At 49.9% G+C, this 17961-nt stretch overlaps 1 protein-coding gene across 8 annotated transcripts in view; it reads left to right on the top strand.

Moving 5' to 3' along the window:
• The window catches only part of ppp1r13ba (protein phosphatase 1, regulatory subunit 13Ba), a 63871-nt gene that overhangs the window by 28318 nt on the left and 17592 nt on the right, over positions 1-17961 (top strand). For 6 of the 8 annotated variants that reach the window (XM_035394842.1, XM_035394860.1, XM_035394851.1 and 3 more), the window contains exons 3-5: positions 476-595; positions 3773-3843; positions 15987-16088. In XM_035394842.1, the coding sequence (XP_035250733.1) occupies positions 476-595; positions 3773-3843; positions 15987-16088 (293 nt within the window). Of the gene's footprint in view, positions 1-475; positions 596-3772; positions 3844-11348; positions 12056-15986; positions 16089-16526; positions 16739-17961 lie in introns of those variants that run through there. The other 2 variants (XM_035394878.1, XM_035394885.1) reach the window with 2 other exon arrangements.

Here is a 17961-nt window from a genome sequence, read left to right as displayed (position 1 = left end):
AATCCGACACACACGTACGCGCCAGCCTTTGCCAAGGAACCTGAACCAGCCCCCCTGTGCTCTGGACGCTTTGCTTATTTGAGTTGCAGGCGGAGGGCGATGTGCGTGACTCTCTAGCGGGCCGGGCGGCTGGGCGGCCGGGCTGAGAGGCTGGGCCCCCTCCAGCCCTCCTCCACCTCGGCGAATTCCTCTGGCGCCTTGCCGCGCTGTTCCAGGCCCTCTCTTTGATCCTCTCTGCATGGCTTCCTGTGTTCCTGGATGGCGGCTCTTTGTTCTGTTTCTGTTTCATCCCCTTTCTAGTCCGCTAGTCCCCGCCCACCGTAATGAAAGACACCAGCGGGGGGTTGGGGGGTTCAAGGGATGGGGGTGGGGCGGTACGGGCTGGTGTTGTGCTGACAGAATCTTGTGGGCCACGCCTGCCTCAGAGGTACCTGTCAGTCACCGATTGCTGACCGCGCCCCCCTTTCGTCCGCAGAGAGAGCCATTCCCCTCGACCACATGATGTACGAGCACCTGCAGAAGTGGGGACCCCGGAAGCAGGAGGTGAAGTTCTTCCTCCGCCACGAGGACTCGCCCACGGAGAGCAGCGACCAGAGTGAGTCTGTGCAGTAGACCCCTCCCCTATCTGTGCCCTCCCTTCAAAAACCCAACGCCAGTCAAAGCAGTCTAGGAAAAACTGTCAACTGTCAAGTCCCAGTGGCATATAGTTGGGCAGTGTGGTTGGGAGTGTTTACCAGGTAGTGTAGTTGGGAGTGTTTACCAGGCAGTTGGGCAGTGTAGATGGGAGTGTTTACCAGGTAGTGTAGTTGGGAGTGTTTATCAGGCAGTTGGGCAGTGTAGTTGGGAGTGTTTACCAGGCAGTGTAGTTGGGAGTGTTTACCAGGTAGTGTAGTTGGGAGTGTATATCAGGCAGTTGGGCAGTGTAGATGGGAGTGTTTACCAGGTAGTGTAGTTGGGAGTGTTTACCAGGCAGTTGGGCAGTGTAGATGGGAGTGTTTACCAGGTAGTGTAGTTGGGAGTGTTTATCAGGCAGTTGGGCAGTGTATACCAAGTAGTGTAGTTGGGAGTGTTTATCAGGCAGTTGGGCAGTATAGTTGGGAGTGTTTACCAGGCAGTGTAGTTGGGAGTGTTTACCAGGTAGTGTAGTTGGGAGTGTATATCAGGCAGTTGGGCGCTCTTGGGCCCCTGTTATGTAACCAAGGTTAATCAGCTTAATTGATAATTGGGCTTGTCAGTGACCTCTTGTCAGCAGTCACACCGCTTTAGGATTTGGCTGGAGTCTGGAGCTGGACGTCGGGCCTGGCCTGGGGGGGGGGGGGGGGGGGGGGTCTACCTGGCCAGTCGGGCTGGTATTCCCTGTGCTGCACTTGCAGCTGGGTGCCTGGGTGTGAATCTCATTACGCAGGAGGATGCGCTCTCCATCTCAATATGTAAGCAGCATTAACCTCCAGCCAATGACCGGCTCCCAGCCAACAGCCAATCACGCTCTCCATACGCTCTCCATACGTAGACCCCACCAAATGCGGGCAGGGGAACGCGCAGCCAGTAGAATGGGCTCCTCCCCGGCTGCCACGCCCGTCTCATCGTCCCATCCCGCCGCTATGGACCGGGGCCAGAGCACAGAAGGCCAGTTATTTGTAGTGCAGCTGACGGGATTACCCGCACAATGATCCTGTCCAGGATTACGGGAATTAAGGGGGTAAAAAAATAAATAAATTACACCATGGGATATTTATAGACGCCTCAGTAAAAAATAACATGTTTTCTGCGGAACGGCCACAGAGCGTCCCAGCTGCAGGTAAACAGGTGATGTGAGTCACATGGCGAGGACGGACAAACGGCCCGGCTGCGTTTGAGGCCGCCGACGGTCTGCGGGGGCTGACATCACCACGCCTAATCGGGCCTGATATAGCGCTGACCCAGTGCTTCAGACAGGATCACACTAAGCCCCTGAAAACACAGCCTCTCCAAATGGATTGTCCGTGCGTGCGTGTGTGTGTGTGTGTGTGTGTGTGTGCGTGCGTGTGTGTGCATGAGTGTGTGTGTGTGTGTGTGTGTGCGCGCGTGTGCGCAACGTGCGCGTGTGTGTAGCGTGTGTATGTCTGTGTGTGTGTGTGCGCGTGTGTGTGTGTGCGTGTGTATAGCGTGTGCATGTGTGCGCATGTGTGTAGTGTGTGCGTGTGTTTGTGTGTGAGTGCGTGTGAGTGTGTGCGTGTGCGTGTGTGTGCGCGCGCGTGTGTGTATGCGTGCGTGCGTGTGTGTGTGTGTATATGTGCATGTGTGTGTATGTGTATATGCGTGTGTGTGTGTATGTGTGTGTGTGTGTACGCTCTGTCTCTCTGAATCACCCTGTTGGTTTTCCCCTGGTAGTCTCTATTTCTGTCCTCCCCCCTCCTCCCGTGGCCGTCTGCAGACTGTGGCTCGGTGCAGGGTGGTAATGGAGAGATTGCTGGGTAAATTGATTACAGTTTGCAGATAATGTGTGCGCAGCAGACGCTAATCTCCCCCGGGCGGCGTGTGGCCCACTGAAGCGGCAGACTCCACAGAGCTGCGCACGTCTGCGCCCTGTCCCAGGCTGAGCTGGGCCTTCTGGGTCCCAGTGTAGAGCGCATTCCACACCCATGTGTCTCCTAGTGCACTGCGCATGGATTTAAATAATCACCCCCCCTGTCTACAGCATCTCTCACTCACTGGCCAGTATTACTGAGCCCAACAATACTGAAGCTTGGGTGTGTTGGGTCTGGTCACATATTTAATATAGGAATTCAGCATTTATCTGTTAATATTTTTAAATTGGATAACTGTGTCCTCAGTGTCAGTACACTATATCCTCAGTCAGTGCCCTGTGCCCTCAGTGTCATTACCTAATATCTTCAGTCAGTGCCCTGTGTGCACAGTGTCAGTACTCTATGCCCTGAGTGTCAGTAGTCTGTACCCTCAGTGTCACTACTCTTTGCCAGCTCTCCTTGTTGTGAGTACCCTGTGCCCCGTGTCCTCAGCGTCAGTATTCCGTGCCCTCAGTGTCAGTTGTCTGTGCCCTCTGTCTGTGTTGTGTTCAGGACACAGGGATTACAGCAGATCTCCTTACGCAGGTGTCTCTCAGGGGCTCCTCCTAAGCTCCTCGTCTCCTGGCTTAGCGGGGCTGTAGTGACTTTAGACCCCTTTCCCTTTCCAGCACTTTCTACACACTCCTCCTCCCCATCCCTTCGCTTTTGTTTGGTTAGCAGCTGATGCGGAAATAACAGCATGTGCCAAGTTTAGCGAGTGCTACTTCTGGTCGACATTTTGAAGAGAAAATGTGACGTTACTTCCTCATCTCTGGCTCTCAGTGACTCACTCTTGGGTCTCTCCATTCTGCTGATGAAATGATCCACATGTGAGAGTTTCTTTCCAGGCATGGAAAGGAAAGGAGGAAAAAACTTCACAATTACAGGAAAAGCTGTGCTGTAATTCTGTACTAGAAACTGAAAAAAGGCAATTAAAGCACCTGTCACTGTTTTTCTACCGGCCTACCCTTCTCACTCATAGTATGCTGGCTCTTCTGGTGTGTGTGTGCGCGCGTGCGCGCGCGTGTGTGTGTGTGTTTGTGTGCGTGTGCGTGTGCGTGTTTGTGAGAGTGTATTTATGCTTGTGTATGGAGTCATGTTACAGTATCGCTCACCTAAAGAAATAGAACTAGAGTAACTGGCCAGTGTTTTCATATTGTTTTATTTGGCGGTGTCCTTTTTCCTAATGGAGGCCCGTTACTGATCTCTCTGCACTGACCCTGCAGGCAGCCAGCAGTCTCAGGACCAGAGCAACAAGAAGAACGCAGCCAACACAGAAAAGCAGGGCCAGAACGGGGTAAGCCCACGCTCTTCACCTACACCTACCTGTGTGCGTTAGCCTCCATCATCCTCCCTGACCAGCCGGCGCCCGCGATTGGCCAGAGCGTTCCTGGACAGACAGTCTCATTACCGCACATTGTCTGGGCTATTTTAATCAGCGGGGGGCTGAATGCGCTGAACTTGTGACCTTCAGCGACGAGCCTTATTAAGCCCCCCGCGCAAATCGCGCGAAAGGCGGCTCTCTGTGCCTGCGCCCGTCCCGCCGTGCCGTAAGAGGAGCCGCGGCGACCGGCCCCGCCGTCCCAGCAGCCCCTGCGCCCGCTCCTCCTCCCCATCTGTCCCAGATACCGCAGAGGGGGACGCTCGCGTTCGCCGAGGCAGGCAGGCAGGCAGGCAGGCCCCGCTCGCGCGGAACTAATTTAACCTTAGGGGGGAGGAAGAAATCATTAAAGCGCGAGAAAATCGACTTTTTCAAGATACCGGCTTCCGATGCACAACTTAGGCTGTCAGATGAGCGCAGTGAACTTTTTTTCATTGTATAGTCTCCTTACTTCTGTTCATATATGTGGTGCGTGTATGTGCGTGTGCGTGTGTGTGTGTGTGTGTGTGCACGTGTGTGTGTGCGTGCGTGCGTGTCTGAGGTCATTTATTTTTAGTTATTTTTCTGCTGTAGATTATATACAGCAGGAAATATATTTGTGTACGTATATATAGTTACAGTTTGGATGGCGCTCAGGCTGTCTGTTGGCAGGGCGCGTGACGTCGGTGGAGGACGCTGCTCAGGGGGTGTTTGTTGTTATTGTAAAGCACTCTGAGGGATTAGAAAAGGCTCCGTGACAGGTACGAGCAGCGCGGCGACTGACAGAGTGATTGCCTCTCTGCAGAATCTGAGCAAATGGATGCCTGCCAGCTTCAGGTTTTCGTAAGCAGTGTCGCTGCCGTATAAGAAGAATTATGTCAATATTTTTGCCCTCTATCGAGGATACTTTTGATAGTGTTTCGACTCCCGCCGCACAATTCTGCAAATACCGCTGTTTGTCCTGAGGCTGTTTGGCCAATTTAGCGTTCTGGGTGTGACCGGTGTGTGTATTTATGTACGTGAGTAATTTAGTGGAAGACGTACCTGAAATAGCAGCAGATGCAGTCAAGCACTCAAACCACAGAGTGATAATGGCACAGGTTACACAGTACACAGCTTCGGTGTTGATGTCATTTTAAAAAAATAATCTTTCCAAAACAAGCAAAAACACTGACTGAAGAGCAGTGTAATCCAGCATTCTTGCGAGTGTACTATTTTCAGGATGACCAGTACATCCAAAATAATGAGAACAAGACCAGACAGATAATAATGGGAAAACAGGGCATGATTTTCAAAATCTCTTTTCTTCCCAGATTACTGGGTTGGGGGGTGGAGGATACTTCTCCAGACGGTGGCGGTTGTGAGATGTCCACAGTGACTCAGATTAGAACATAAACAACTTGCAAAACACACTGAATCGAGAGAGGAGTCGTCTCTCGAACACCATTAAGATTTCGATTACCTCTTCACCCCAACAGTACGTAAGCAAAGGAAAGTCCATTATCGAGTAAGTGGTGAGAGACGCTGGCTGTGTACAGGTTAGAGGTGGAAAATTGATTAAATGATTCAGAAGTGGTGAAGGGACCGAGGTGGTGTACTCTGAAGCTGCTGTATTTGTTGTGACTGTTTAATTGGATGACTCTGTTGTTGGGCAGCCCGTCAATGACTGGGTTAAGTGGCCTTGTCCTTCAGAGGGGTGGTCGAACTCAGCCAAACAATCCCCCTCACAAGCCGGACTTGTTGTTTGCGAGGTTCCTCAGAGTTACTGAAGTGACAGCGCATTGTTTACCTGGGATTGGCGGTTAACCCTAAGTGTGCTTTGCCATGAGGGGCTGGCTCGCCTCTATAATTTTGAGGATTACCGCAGTTTCATGACATAACTCGGTAAGAGGATTACTCCCGTCGTTATCCGCCGGCTTTGGCAGAGCGGGGACTTTTTCCGCCAGTCGCTCGGACCGTGCGGATAGCTCTCCACGCCGCCGCCGCCGCCGCCGCCGCAGCTCCGCAGGGGAAAGCCGCGCAGACTCGCCGCGTATTCCCCGGGAAGGGCCCCAGAGCCTGGCGCAGGGCAGGCATCGCGCTCTCAAAGGAGTGACTGACTCCTCCGCTGCCCTCACCCCCCACTCCGCCTCCTCCGGTGTGTAGGAGCACTGAGGAGTCCCTCCTCCCTCGGGCTGGCGAGGCTGCGGGTCCGGGCGCGCTCCAGCGTCGCGGTGCGCACGAGGCTCTCTCTCTCTCGCGACGTCTCGTCGGGCCGCCGCTGAATCCTCCGTCACCACGGGCAAAGAGCAGGAAGCTCGCTCGCACAGCCGGGAATCGCTCAAACTGCGGGGATTCGCTCAAACTGTGGGGATTCGCTCAAACTGCAGGGATTCTCTCAAACTGTGGAGATTCGCTCAAACTGTGGGCATTCTCTCAAACTGTGGGGATTCGCTCAAACTGCGGGGATTCGCTCAAACTGCAGGGATTCGCTCAAACTGTGGGGATTCGCTCAAACTGTGGGGATTCGCTCAAACTGCGGGGACTCACTCACACTGCCGGGACTCACTCACACTGCCGGGACTCACTCACACTGCTGGTGGAGAGAGCTCACACCTGAGGTAAGAAATGGAGAATCCTTTCCAGTGCCATAGAAGAGAACCATACATTTTAATACGTCTCATATTAACAGTTTATTGATTTTGGTGTTGTTTGTATTCAGTGTCTCCTTTTAGGATCTATGTGCCGTAAAGTTTGTGTCTGAGATAACTGAGCCCAAAATATTGGAAATGTATTCATTTAAAAATTTGTCTTTATATACATTTCATTTTATTTTGAACCCATAGTTTGGTTTCTCTGTATAGTTGTCTCAGTATGTGCAGGGCTGAATGAAGGCGGCAGGTTTCAGTGGACTAATGCTTCCATTCACCAGTGGGGGCTTAATGCAGTGCGTAGTGTGAAATGGATAGCTGATGTTTTACAAAGCTGAACAGATGGCTTGCATGCCTTCCGTGTGTGTGTAAGGCTGAGAGCGTGCGGTGCATGGGTGCTCTCTCGTGAGGGGACAGGGAATTCTGGGAAGGCTCAAGCGAGCCCCTCTGCTCCCAGGGTTGATAATGTGGCAACGCGAATGGCCCGAGCTCATCTCTCTGTCGCTTTTTTATTCCTTCCGCTCGGTGCACATTCCTCCCTCAGCCCTGCCTCCCTCCCTCTCTCCTTCTCTCCCTCCCGCCATCCCGCCACGCGAAGGAGAAAACTGCACAGCGACAGCGGAGCGAGGCGGGCTCCATCCGTCTGGATGTCTGGCGCATGACGTGAGAGCTCGCGGTCGGGCCGTTTGGGATTCCTGTTAGCGAGTTTGCAGATTAACCAGGCAGAGATAAAAGGGGGGGTCAGGCAGGGGATCCCCCCGTTCACATCTGTGATTTTCCAACACCCTCGTGCCGCCGGTGACCTGGTCGCCACGGCATTTCGGGCAGGTGTCCGCCCTCCACTCTGCCGCACACCTGTCGGCGCGGGGCAGGCTTTGGGAGAGATGGAAAGAGCGGCGACCCGGGGGGCATACCGCGGCCACGCCCGCCTGTCTGGACCGGATTAACTCTGCAACCGAATAACGCTGTGAGAACAATTACAGACATCCCCCCTCCCCGGGCATGCTTTACTGTACAAGGCCATGCCATGCGTGCATTTATAGAGCCGGGGAACTTTCAGATTCCTATCGTGACGCATAGGCCGCAGCATGCGGTGGCGGCGTTCACAGTCTAATTCTGACTCCTGCCATATTACAGTGTCTCGTAATCACGCCCGCGATGATCACAGAGGCCCGCTTCACATTTCCCCGGTCTGGCTGCTCTGAGATTAGCACGTTGCTACCCCGTTCTGTATTGTGTACTCCACGCCTGGCGCTGTTTAATGCTAACGCCGCGCCGCGCGCCTGGTCTCTCCGCGTGACGCATCGCGGCCCCGCCCCGCGGGCTAACGGAAGCTCCTCGGCCGCTCCGTGAGCCATCTCTTGTTCCTGTCCTCCTTTATTTCGCTCTGAGGGGGGGTTTTGTAAAACCAGGGCAGGCGCTGCAGCGGAGATGCACTCCAGATCGCAGAGCTGAGTTTCCAGGTCACTGTTGGGCCTCTGCTTTCCGGAGCCGGTTATCGACAGCGCTAATGAAAGCCCGTCAGAGATTCAGCGCACATGGCCTGAGGACTTCCTGCAGCGATGCTGGGCACACTTAACATAGTTAGGGCTCTCTGTTTTCTTTTTCTTTTTTCTTTTTTCTTTTTTGAAAGCTCATATGTCTTTGTCTGCCCATGTGGTCCTGAGGATGATTTACTGTGTAAACACGCGTGTGACTGCGCCCACATGCGCAGCCGTAGGTGTGCGCGATGCAGCGGGTCGTCGTCAGGCACGCGGCCCGCTGTTTGCACAAGTGCGCCTGTTTAAAGGAACAACAGGGCGGGGCGCGAGAGCAGAGAGATGGCCTCCATTCCTGAACTCGGTCATGCGAGAGGCCAAACGAGCTTCATTGATGGAAGGGGTCTGCCTAAAAGGGAGAGTATTCTCCCAGGCTCGGGTCAGGGTTATCTGGTTAATCCAATTGCCTTCGTCGGCGGCACAGCCATGACTACCGGCGGCACGCTATGCCCCAGCCCGCTGCCCCCGCTCCACGGAGCCCAGGGCAGCCGTCGCTAGAGACCGTTAGCCTGTTAGCGCTGCGGTGGAAACCAGCGCGACGCAGCCCTGTTATCCCGCCATCGATCGCGAGCCGGAGTTTGAACGAGCCGTCCCGATCGAGGAACGGAGCGCCATTGGCCCCGCGCCATTTTCACCCGCGCGTCGGGAAACGCCGCCGGAGTCCGCTCGCCTGGCCGCCGCCACCGCGGCGTGCGCGCATCCCCACCCTGTTTCCAGCCCGCTGTCTTCGGAGGCCCCTGGGGGGGGGGGGGAGCCGGCAGGCTTCCTGTCCTATTCAGCGTAATTAGGCGCAGGCTCCCTCCGCATTGTTACCGTGTCTGTTCCGATACAGTGACTATCAGCAGGACTGAAAAGGGCGAGCCTTCCACCTGAAAGAGGAGAGAGAGAGCTCGCCGTCGCGCTGGAACGAGGGGCGTGCGGACACGCACACACGCCCGCACCCGCGCGGCTGCCAGCATTAACAAGCGCAGAAAAATGTGAATTATGCCCGTTACAGCCGACTACAAGCATGGCTGCATCCCGGTACAAAAGCATAAATCAATAACGTGTTGCCTGTGTGGCAAAATAAGCCCGGTGTCTCTGTGCTAGTCCCTTCTGTTACTCAAGTCTTTATGCATTATTTGTTATTACCGGCACCTATGAAATGTTTAAGTATCGCTTTGAATTACATTTTTATTTACACTTAATGTCAATTACAGTTGCTTAAATCGGTGGGTTACCCCCCCCTTCCCCTGTTACATTTGACATGTAAACATACTTTCTTTGAAGATCCTTTAGCAGCTGTCATGCTACCAATTCATTCTTAAAAGTAACAAAGTCATTATGTGGGACCCACATCCCTGGGAGAATTCTTGCTTTAGCTTTCTTTTAGATTTAAACTAGGGTACTTAATTTATGTTTGTTTATGATCATTACATTAATGTGCTCTTCTGTTGTAATCTTTAGTATTAAGTCATCTGCGTGGTTGCATAATTACAGGTTAGGGAACATTTCTCCAGTTTTGTGTTTTGACTCTATTATAGCTCGTGTCATGTTAAATACCTCATGGAAAGTGTGCATTTTGGAACACTATATGATACTCTTATTGTAAATGTAGGTACCACTATGCAGATTATTAACTGCTTGATTGATTCGTTTTACAATGTATATATATATAATTGTATCACACATGGCAGAACTGAGTGGCAGTTGGTTGAATCCCATCATGAGTTGTAATTTTCCCCCAGGTCCCGAGCAGTCCTGGAGGTACTTACCGAGCACTGTGAGTGCTAAATAGCTAGGTCGTAGATGACTAATGTTGGTGGGAGAATCTTTAATGGCAGCCATAACACAAAACACAGAGGAAACCCTTACTCAGCAACGATAGGGTGATGATTGACTTTGGTAATGAGCGGACGTAAAAACCCCTTTCAGGGAGACGGAATACTGATTTCTAAAACAAACAATATCGGAGGAATGGAAGTGGGCCTGTTGCAGTATGTCAGGTCTGCTTCGCTACACTGTCAGGATAATTGGTAGAATTGGGTTTAGTGCAACACTGGTTTAACGTCTTTCCACTATACCAGCTAGGGGACTTCGTGCTGACTCATTATGCACGAAGCTCGCTTTTTAACTACTCGCTCCTCCCCGTTGAGCACGAATCCTTTCATTTTTAATTGCAAGTCGTTTTTTATTGATGTTGTTCATCGCCACTCCTTACTTGTTGACAGCAGATTTGAATGTTGTTGGAAACAAATACTGGCCTGCATTTCCCCTGTTGATTTAATGGCTTATTAATTTCCAGTTGTCTTACTTTTTGAATTACTCTAGGCCTAATATTGTTTCTAATGTGGGGCGAAGCGTTTGGACTTCCACTTAAGCAAGCAAACAAGCAAGCGTAATGTGTGCACGTTCGTAAATCGTTTGTTTGGTGTTTGGAGTCTGTTTACGGTCTCTTTATTAGTGCGGACTACGTTTTTAAATGGAAGTTAAATCGGATAACATCCCTGGGGCTATTTTTTTTAATCTTTTTTTTCCGTTATGTGCTCATAGTAGATGAAGGCGTGCACATGCGGGATCACTTTGCGCCTTCACGCTTGACGCGAGGCTCTTCTTTTTAACCATACCCTTCAGGGCAACACCTAAACAATCAAAAAAGGGTATGGGTTAATCAACGAGAAATGTGCTATGTGTATATTTGTAGACACTCAAATAAAAATGAAATAATGTGGAAAGTTGTTAAAAATCAGTATACCAAAGTAGATACGAATTTACGGTTGTTTAACGAAAGTCCCTTTTATGAACATGTCCACTACAAAGTGGGCATGAAGCTCATTGTAACGTGTTGAGTTGTGAACCGGGTCAGTAATCTAGTGGTGATTGCAAAGGAGTCATAACCGTAGTATCGCCGATGTTATCAGCTCCCGAATTGGGTGGGTTCTGCTGGGGTTCCAGTTTTTTACAGTGTAACTTTGGGCTGGGAGGTTTTTCTTGGCACGTGAAAGGAATTCGCCAAAGGGCAAACTGGAGAAAGGGAGTTTTGGGAGATTTTCGAAAATGATTAGTTTAGAATTAGATTGTCTGTGTGTGGGGGTTGCATTTGCTGATGGGCAGAGCTGAGATTGTGAAGCCTCCTTATAAAAACAAACATGTCTCACATCTGGAGAGCATTAGCTGTACCTGTCCGAGAGACAGCTGTGGCGCAGAGCAGACAGCCTGTCAAGAGAGTACGCACAGTTTGGGGGGGCGGGGTGGGCGTGCTGCAGTCGAGCTAAAACAGCGGAGCGTAGCCTACAGCGGCCAGAGAGAGAGAGAGAGGAACGAGTGGGAGAAGTGCTTGCACGTCAAAATTATACAAAACCGTACTGGGGAAAAAACTTCAGCATTATCCAAGTCAGACCCACGCATTATGGAATTACAGCCTAATGACTGCGTTTGTAATATGCCGACGATTGTGTGCGAGTCTGAGTTATTGCTGATTTTCGTTGAAACGATGCCGAATTCTTCGAAGTAGGAACATTCTATTCTGTAAACATTGTCCGATGAAAATGAAAAAGTACAATGCATCACGCTGATTGGAACCGACATCTGGCTTGATCCAACCCTGATTAGATATCTGACTGCCGGCAAAATCCGCTTGCCTTTTCTGTTCACTGATTACTGATGAGTGCGGTGGGGCGGCTTTATCTATTGATACTGAACACGGACAGTTAGAATAACAAACTGCGTCCAGTTGAAACGAACTACGCAGCTGAGCAAGCTCACTCACCGCGTCTGCGGGGCCAGTGCGAAAGTTCTGATGACGACTCATTCATTCAGCTAGCTCTGCGCACTGTTTTTGCTCGTATAATGAAAATACCATTGGTTTCTGCATAAAAGGAATGGTAAATTGTCAACAAAATGGAGTGGAAGCATGTAGAGGCTGTACAGGAATTTACGGCTGAAGGACAATGCAGCAAAATTAAGGTGCGATCTTGCAGAATAACATGGGACTCTCATCAGGTAATAGCAGCTGATTTTAACGAAACTGTTGTATTTTCCCCTGGTGTTGCAGTCCTGTTGTATGCGTATTATGTACGACTGAGTGGGCACTCTGCCTGAAAGGAAAGTTTCACAGCCTGATTTGGATCCTGTTATATAATTGAATGTTTGTGTGATTGTTGTTAGCACGAGTGTATGTACTACTGAGTGTTAATAATGGTCACAGTTAAGTGTTTTATTAAAGTAAATCTCTCTCTCTCTCTCTCTCTCTCTCTCTCTCTCCATCTATCTCTGTCTGAAGAAAATACTGTCCTGTTTGATATTTTGAAAGAAAAATAATTTTATTTAAAAGTCCACAGTTGCTTATGTTTGTATTATGTTTGCACATGATAGTTAAATATGTTTTACCTTTCGGAAACGTGAATGTTTGTCCATAAAACAAACAGTGGGGTCTGGGTTTGTTTGTCATGTAACATGACAGGAACAATGTTGGAAGAGCCAGCCTGATTGGAGTAGTGTATTTATTATGCTCGTGTTTTTGGGATTTAACTTCAACTATATATTTGAGGCTGTGATCACATGTGGATCAGGTGCAGTTCTGAGGGATGCCAGTACAGTATGCAGTATTGGCATGGCTTTAAACTCTGATTTCATGTTGATACCATTAATCAAATCTGGCTTCTGTTCTTTGTGAATTTCATTGCGGTTTACCCTATTTACCCAATGTAGGGCACTTGTCACAGGTACTAATCTAGGTCTGCGGCTCAGTTGTGCAGACAACAGGTGCGGTCACCTCAGTATTCTGTGATTCATTTTTACAGTTATTATTCAACTTAATTTATTCTACAGCGTTCAGTTTTGAGCATATTCAGGAAGTGCGATGATTCAAAGGAAAGAATGCAGTGTTGTGCTTTGCTGGTCCCGTCTCTGAATCAGACATTAATGTCTCTCCTGTGGCCTACAGATACACACCCTCTAGCTGTCCCACTGAACTACCACAGACCACATCCAGTTTTGTGAAATGGAATTCTCGGTAAAAATAGTTGCGTGCGTTACATCCTGACCCTTTGATTTAATACACAGGTTTCATGCCCGTTGTGATGGCCCATTTGGACTCAAGTTAAAGAATGTTTTTCTTTTGTCTCCGAGCTCCGCCCATTCTCAAAACCTCCCAGCCAATCATGGAGGAAATCCAGGATATTATTATGGTTCTTTAATCCATCCTGAACAATGATGTCTGTTTTCTTGGTCATGTGTGCAAAGAGGATTTTGAGAGAGGGAATAACTCATTTGTTTTTCTGTAAATAAAAATTGAAAATCGGAAACTCGGGTGGGGGAGACCTGCGCTATGTGTGTCATTAGAAGAGCTATAAATAAATTTAGCCCCTAGCAGCAAGTGACCTAATGCTTTGCTGCTCTCCACTGCAAAATGTGTTCGCACAGATAGTGCACGTGTTTGTGATGCTCTGAGAGAGAAATGAGAGATGCATCAGCAGTAACAGTCTGGGGCAGTAGGCATTAAATGTCAGTACACACAACAATCACATCCATTTTGTTTCTTTTGAGAAGTTCAGTTTGCATAACAGGGCCAGTGTGGCTCTTTGAAATAATATAAATTAGACTGTGTATTATAGGGTAGTGCACATATAATGGATCATTTCTTTTATACTCAGCATCCCCTTACCTCCACGCCCCATCTTGGTGTGCAATTCTGGTTTGACATTAAGCCATTGAATAGTTGGTTCTCTGCTTGGTTTTGAACACACTTGGTGCAGTTTGGGTTGAGTGGAGGCTGAAAAAGTTTTCGAGATGCAACATTTCCATTGTGCTGAAGTCTTCCTGTGAATCATGGACCACAGGTTCTGGGTAAACATATGTTGCTCTCTAAGACACACCAGTTGCTAGGTGATGTCATGAGACTGCTGTGCTCCTCCCAGTCACACAGTGGGCTTTTTTCTGCCCGTGTTGTGACTGGAGTGGAGGCTGCTCACTGTGGGAGAACATGCTGTTGTGCACACTCGCCCACATGCAGCATCGGGTTCCTCCTTCTCTTGCCTAACCTTCAGGAACAGCCCCGTTTCCTGTTGGATCCCATTGTGCCAGGGCCTTCCTGTTTTCCCTAGCACCCAGATGGCTGTCGCTTACAGCGAAGCGAGCCGCTGAGCACGCTATCAGAGGGCCTTGGGAAGTTTGTTTCTCCACTCATTAGCACCGGCTGAGTGAAAAGGAAGCTCTGGTGAGAGTGTGATTTGAGCACGCACAGTTTCCTTGGTCCTCAGTACTGGAAAGCTTGTCTCACCAAACAAGAGTTATTTCCTGTTAGGTTCAGGCTTTGTGTGTGTGTGTGTGCGCGTGTGTGTGCATGCATGCGTGTGTGTGTGTGTGTGTGTGTATGTGATACATAACACATAATGCTGTTTATCGAAGTTGTAGGTCCCTGGGCTTGGCTGTTTGTAGGAAAGTAGGCAAAAAATGCTATGGGTAATAGCACGTTAGCATGTTATGTATTGTAACTGTACGCCGTTAGCGTGCTATGTATTGTAACTGTTGGTGTGCTGGGGCGCTGTAGTGCATGAGAATGTTGCGAGAGGGGCATGCGGCCCTGCAGGAGTGTGTAAAAAGCGCAGCTGTGCGCCTCAGAGGCTGCAGCCCGCAGGTCTGCACAATGGCAGGACGCAGCGGAGCAGATGCCTTCCTGTTCAGGCACTCGAGGCATTTCCACCGCCGTGCCCATGTGACCGCTCAGGAGGGGAGGCCCCGTGTTGTCTTTGTTTTTGTCTCTTCCACTGCGTCCTCCATGTTGTGTCAGTGGCCAGCCTGCGGACAGCACGCAGCTCGCTTTGCGCTCGGGCTGTCAGACCCTTCTCCTTTCTGTTTGTTTTTTTTCTCCTTTCACCCCATCACTCTCCTCACACTCTCTCTGTCTGTCTAAATGTGTTTTCCTCCACTTCATCCCTGAATCCATTTCTCTTTCTCCATCCCCTCCCCCATCCTACCCTCCCTCAGTGGCTGTTTTCTGTCAGTGTCATCCAAGCAACAGGACAGCTAATTCAATTTCCCAGTCCGGTTTAAAAATATATGTACTGTATACTTTTAGAATAATATGTATGTATGTTTCGTCATCAGGAAAAGCCTATAGAAAACCGCATGCTTGTATGTCCCGCTTTGGTAATGCTATAATGAAGTTTGGCTGCTTTTGGCAGGTCTTTTGGCCACGCCCCGTTGATGGGCCTCACTGAGGCCACAGTCATCAGCGGTAATGAGAAGCTGATACCCTCTCTACTTGCTGTTTCTATAGGCCTTTTAACTCTGTCTGGAGAAATTAGCGCATTTACTGCTATGTATACACTCACAGAGGGCTCTGTGCAGGGCCATGCTAACTGCATCTCCACAGATGTGCTTTTACTGTGGCTGTGCAGGTGGAGTTCAGCCACAGCTGTAGCTGGTGTAGTTTTATGAGCCTTCCCTCCTGCTCTTTCACCTGGATCTCTGGCTCTTTCTGGCTCCCGCCTTCCCCGTGTTTTTTTTTTGTTGTTTTTTTGTTTTGTTTTGTTTAGTTGCGTAAACAGAAGTGCCCTCTGGCTGAGTCTCGGCACGAGCGCGTCCGTCTGGCGCGGCTGTGGGCCGCTGCAGGCTAACGTCAGGCTAACGTCGGGCTTACGCATGCGTTTAAAACTCCTTGGCGAAGAGACAGCGCCATAACTCAGCAGCCCGGGGGTCTGTCTATCTGCCGTGAGAGTGGGGGGTTGATACAGACCTCTGATAGACAGAGGTTGGGACTGTTAACGTGTATTGGGCTGGGGCAGGGTGCGCCTCCTGCTCTTGCTGTCTGGTCACTTTGTAAGATTGAATGTGAGCTGACAGACAGGACTAACCTGGTCCCCTCTCTCCCCGTGCGTGTGCGTACGTGTGTGTGTGTGTGTGTGTGTCTGTGTGTGTGTGTATCTCGCAGGTGGGGAATCCCCGTGTGGAGCTGACCCTGTCGGAGCTCCAGGAGATGGCCACCCGGCAGCAGCAGCAGATAGAGTCCCAGCAGCAGATGCTCGTCGCCAAGGTAGGCATCTCAGCCCCGCCCACCACCGCTGCCACCCAGCCACTCTCAGACACTCACACAGGTGTGCACGTTACCGCTGACAACAGTGAGCAAAGCTTATGTAACCTGTGTACTGGGACTTTCCACTTAAACCAGTGAGCTGTTTGCACTGGTAGTTCTGCGTTGCTGCGTATAGGAATTACAGCCCTTGGGGATCTTTGTTGGGTTGACTGATATGGTCAGTGGTGCAGAGGTCAGTGACTTAGTATTCCCTTCTGGGAAAACTGAGCTGAGCTTACACAACAGCAGGAAGGGACTCACTGGCCACAGGAAGTGAGATCAGGGGGAAGCTGCAGCTGGTGCGGATGTGGGCGGACAGGAAGTTACCCGAGGAGAAGGGGGCGGGACAGTACTCTTCCACACCTAGCCAGTTATTTCCTAAGAAAAAGCATTGTATGTGCTAGTGCTCAACATTCACACACGCGGAGTCAATCAGGGAATAAAGTGAACGGAACTCAAGCCAGTGATTTTCGAAAACTCGCATTTTCTAGCATTTTCCACCTGTGGCTTTTTGAACACTCGGGTTTCCAAAAAAATCAGGGAGCATCAAGTGGATTAAGGTCCTGGCTTGGATTTTGTTAGCAGTTTGAGCCAAGTTTCACTGGCAGAAGGTAATTTCATCTCTTTTACTGTGAATGGATGACGTGTACAGTCCTTATTTTTGGAGTAGAACTGCCTTTACCCTTGTATGTATTCTATATAGTAGGTTATGTTGTCTATGAAACTGTTTTTAGTGTAACGATAGCGAAGCAGAAGGAATGTGTTAGAAGTCATTACTTCTGTGGCTATTTATAAAAAAGGCTTGTTGAATACAAAAAGTCAGTGTATTCTTGTTCCTTTGCCAAGTAAAGAATTAAAGGATCTACTGTCACACCACTGACATTACAGCAGACCTCTGAATTCTCCGGTCTAGAAGCAGTTCTTGTGGAGGTCCTGTGTGTGTGCTGGCTGGATGTGCGTGCGTCTGTGTGTGTGTGTGTGTTTGTGTGTGTGTGAGTCTGTGTGTGTGTGTGCGTGTGTGTGTGTATGTGTGAGAGTCTGTGTGTGTGTGTGTGTGTGTGTGAGAGACTGTGTGTGTGCGTGTGCGTGTGTCTTTGTGTGTGCATGTGTGTGTCTGTCTGTGTGTGTGCGTGTGTATGTGTGTGTGTGTGAGAGTGTGTGTGTGTGTGTGTGTGTGTGAGAGAGTGTGTTTGTGTGTGTGTGTGTGTGTGCGCGTGTGCGTGTGTCTGTGTGCGTGCGTGTGCGTGTGTGTGTGTGTGTATTTGTGTGTGTCTGTGTGTGCATGCACACGTGCACACAGCCTCAGTGTGGAGCTCTACTTTTGTTCTGTCTCATTAAACACGGATTCTGCCGAGTCAACACCCCCGGGCCCGTGCTCTCATATGGCCAGGGCTTTGTGTTTGCTCATTCTAGACCAGACGTTCACCTCCAAACCTTTCAATCAGCAGATGCCATATCATTCTCTCAGCCTGTAGGTATGTGTATGCTCGTGTGGCGTTTTACTGAGCCAGTAATCTTCTCGCAGTAGACTTGCAGTTTAAATGAAGGTCATCTTCATTGTAAACCTTGCTCCAGGCTGTGTGCTTTTCAGCACTGGACATTATCATCTGTTAGTATTGAAGAGTCTGAGTATTTTGTTCCAGTAGAGTTTCCATAGCTGTGATAATGCAGGGCAAGATAGCCTGCCCTTCTTTCCTACTTTTTGCTCCATTCAGACACGTTGGAAGAGAGCGTAACAGATAGAGTTAGTGTCATAGAGTGCCGTGGTGGGAATTGAACCTCTGCTCGCAAGATGGGGAAGGGGGGGCGTTATAGGAACTGCGCCACACATTTG

The sequence above is a fragment of the Anguilla anguilla genome, chromosome 1, assembly GCF_013347855.1.
Source record: "Anguilla anguilla isolate fAngAng1 chromosome 1, fAngAng1.pri, whole genome shotgun sequence".
NCBI classification, from domain to species: domain Eukaryota; kingdom Metazoa; phylum Chordata; class Actinopteri; order Anguilliformes; family Anguillidae; genus Anguilla; species Anguilla anguilla.
Note: the sequence above shows the minus strand (reverse complement) of the source record. Positions and strands in the feature narration are given on the sequence as shown.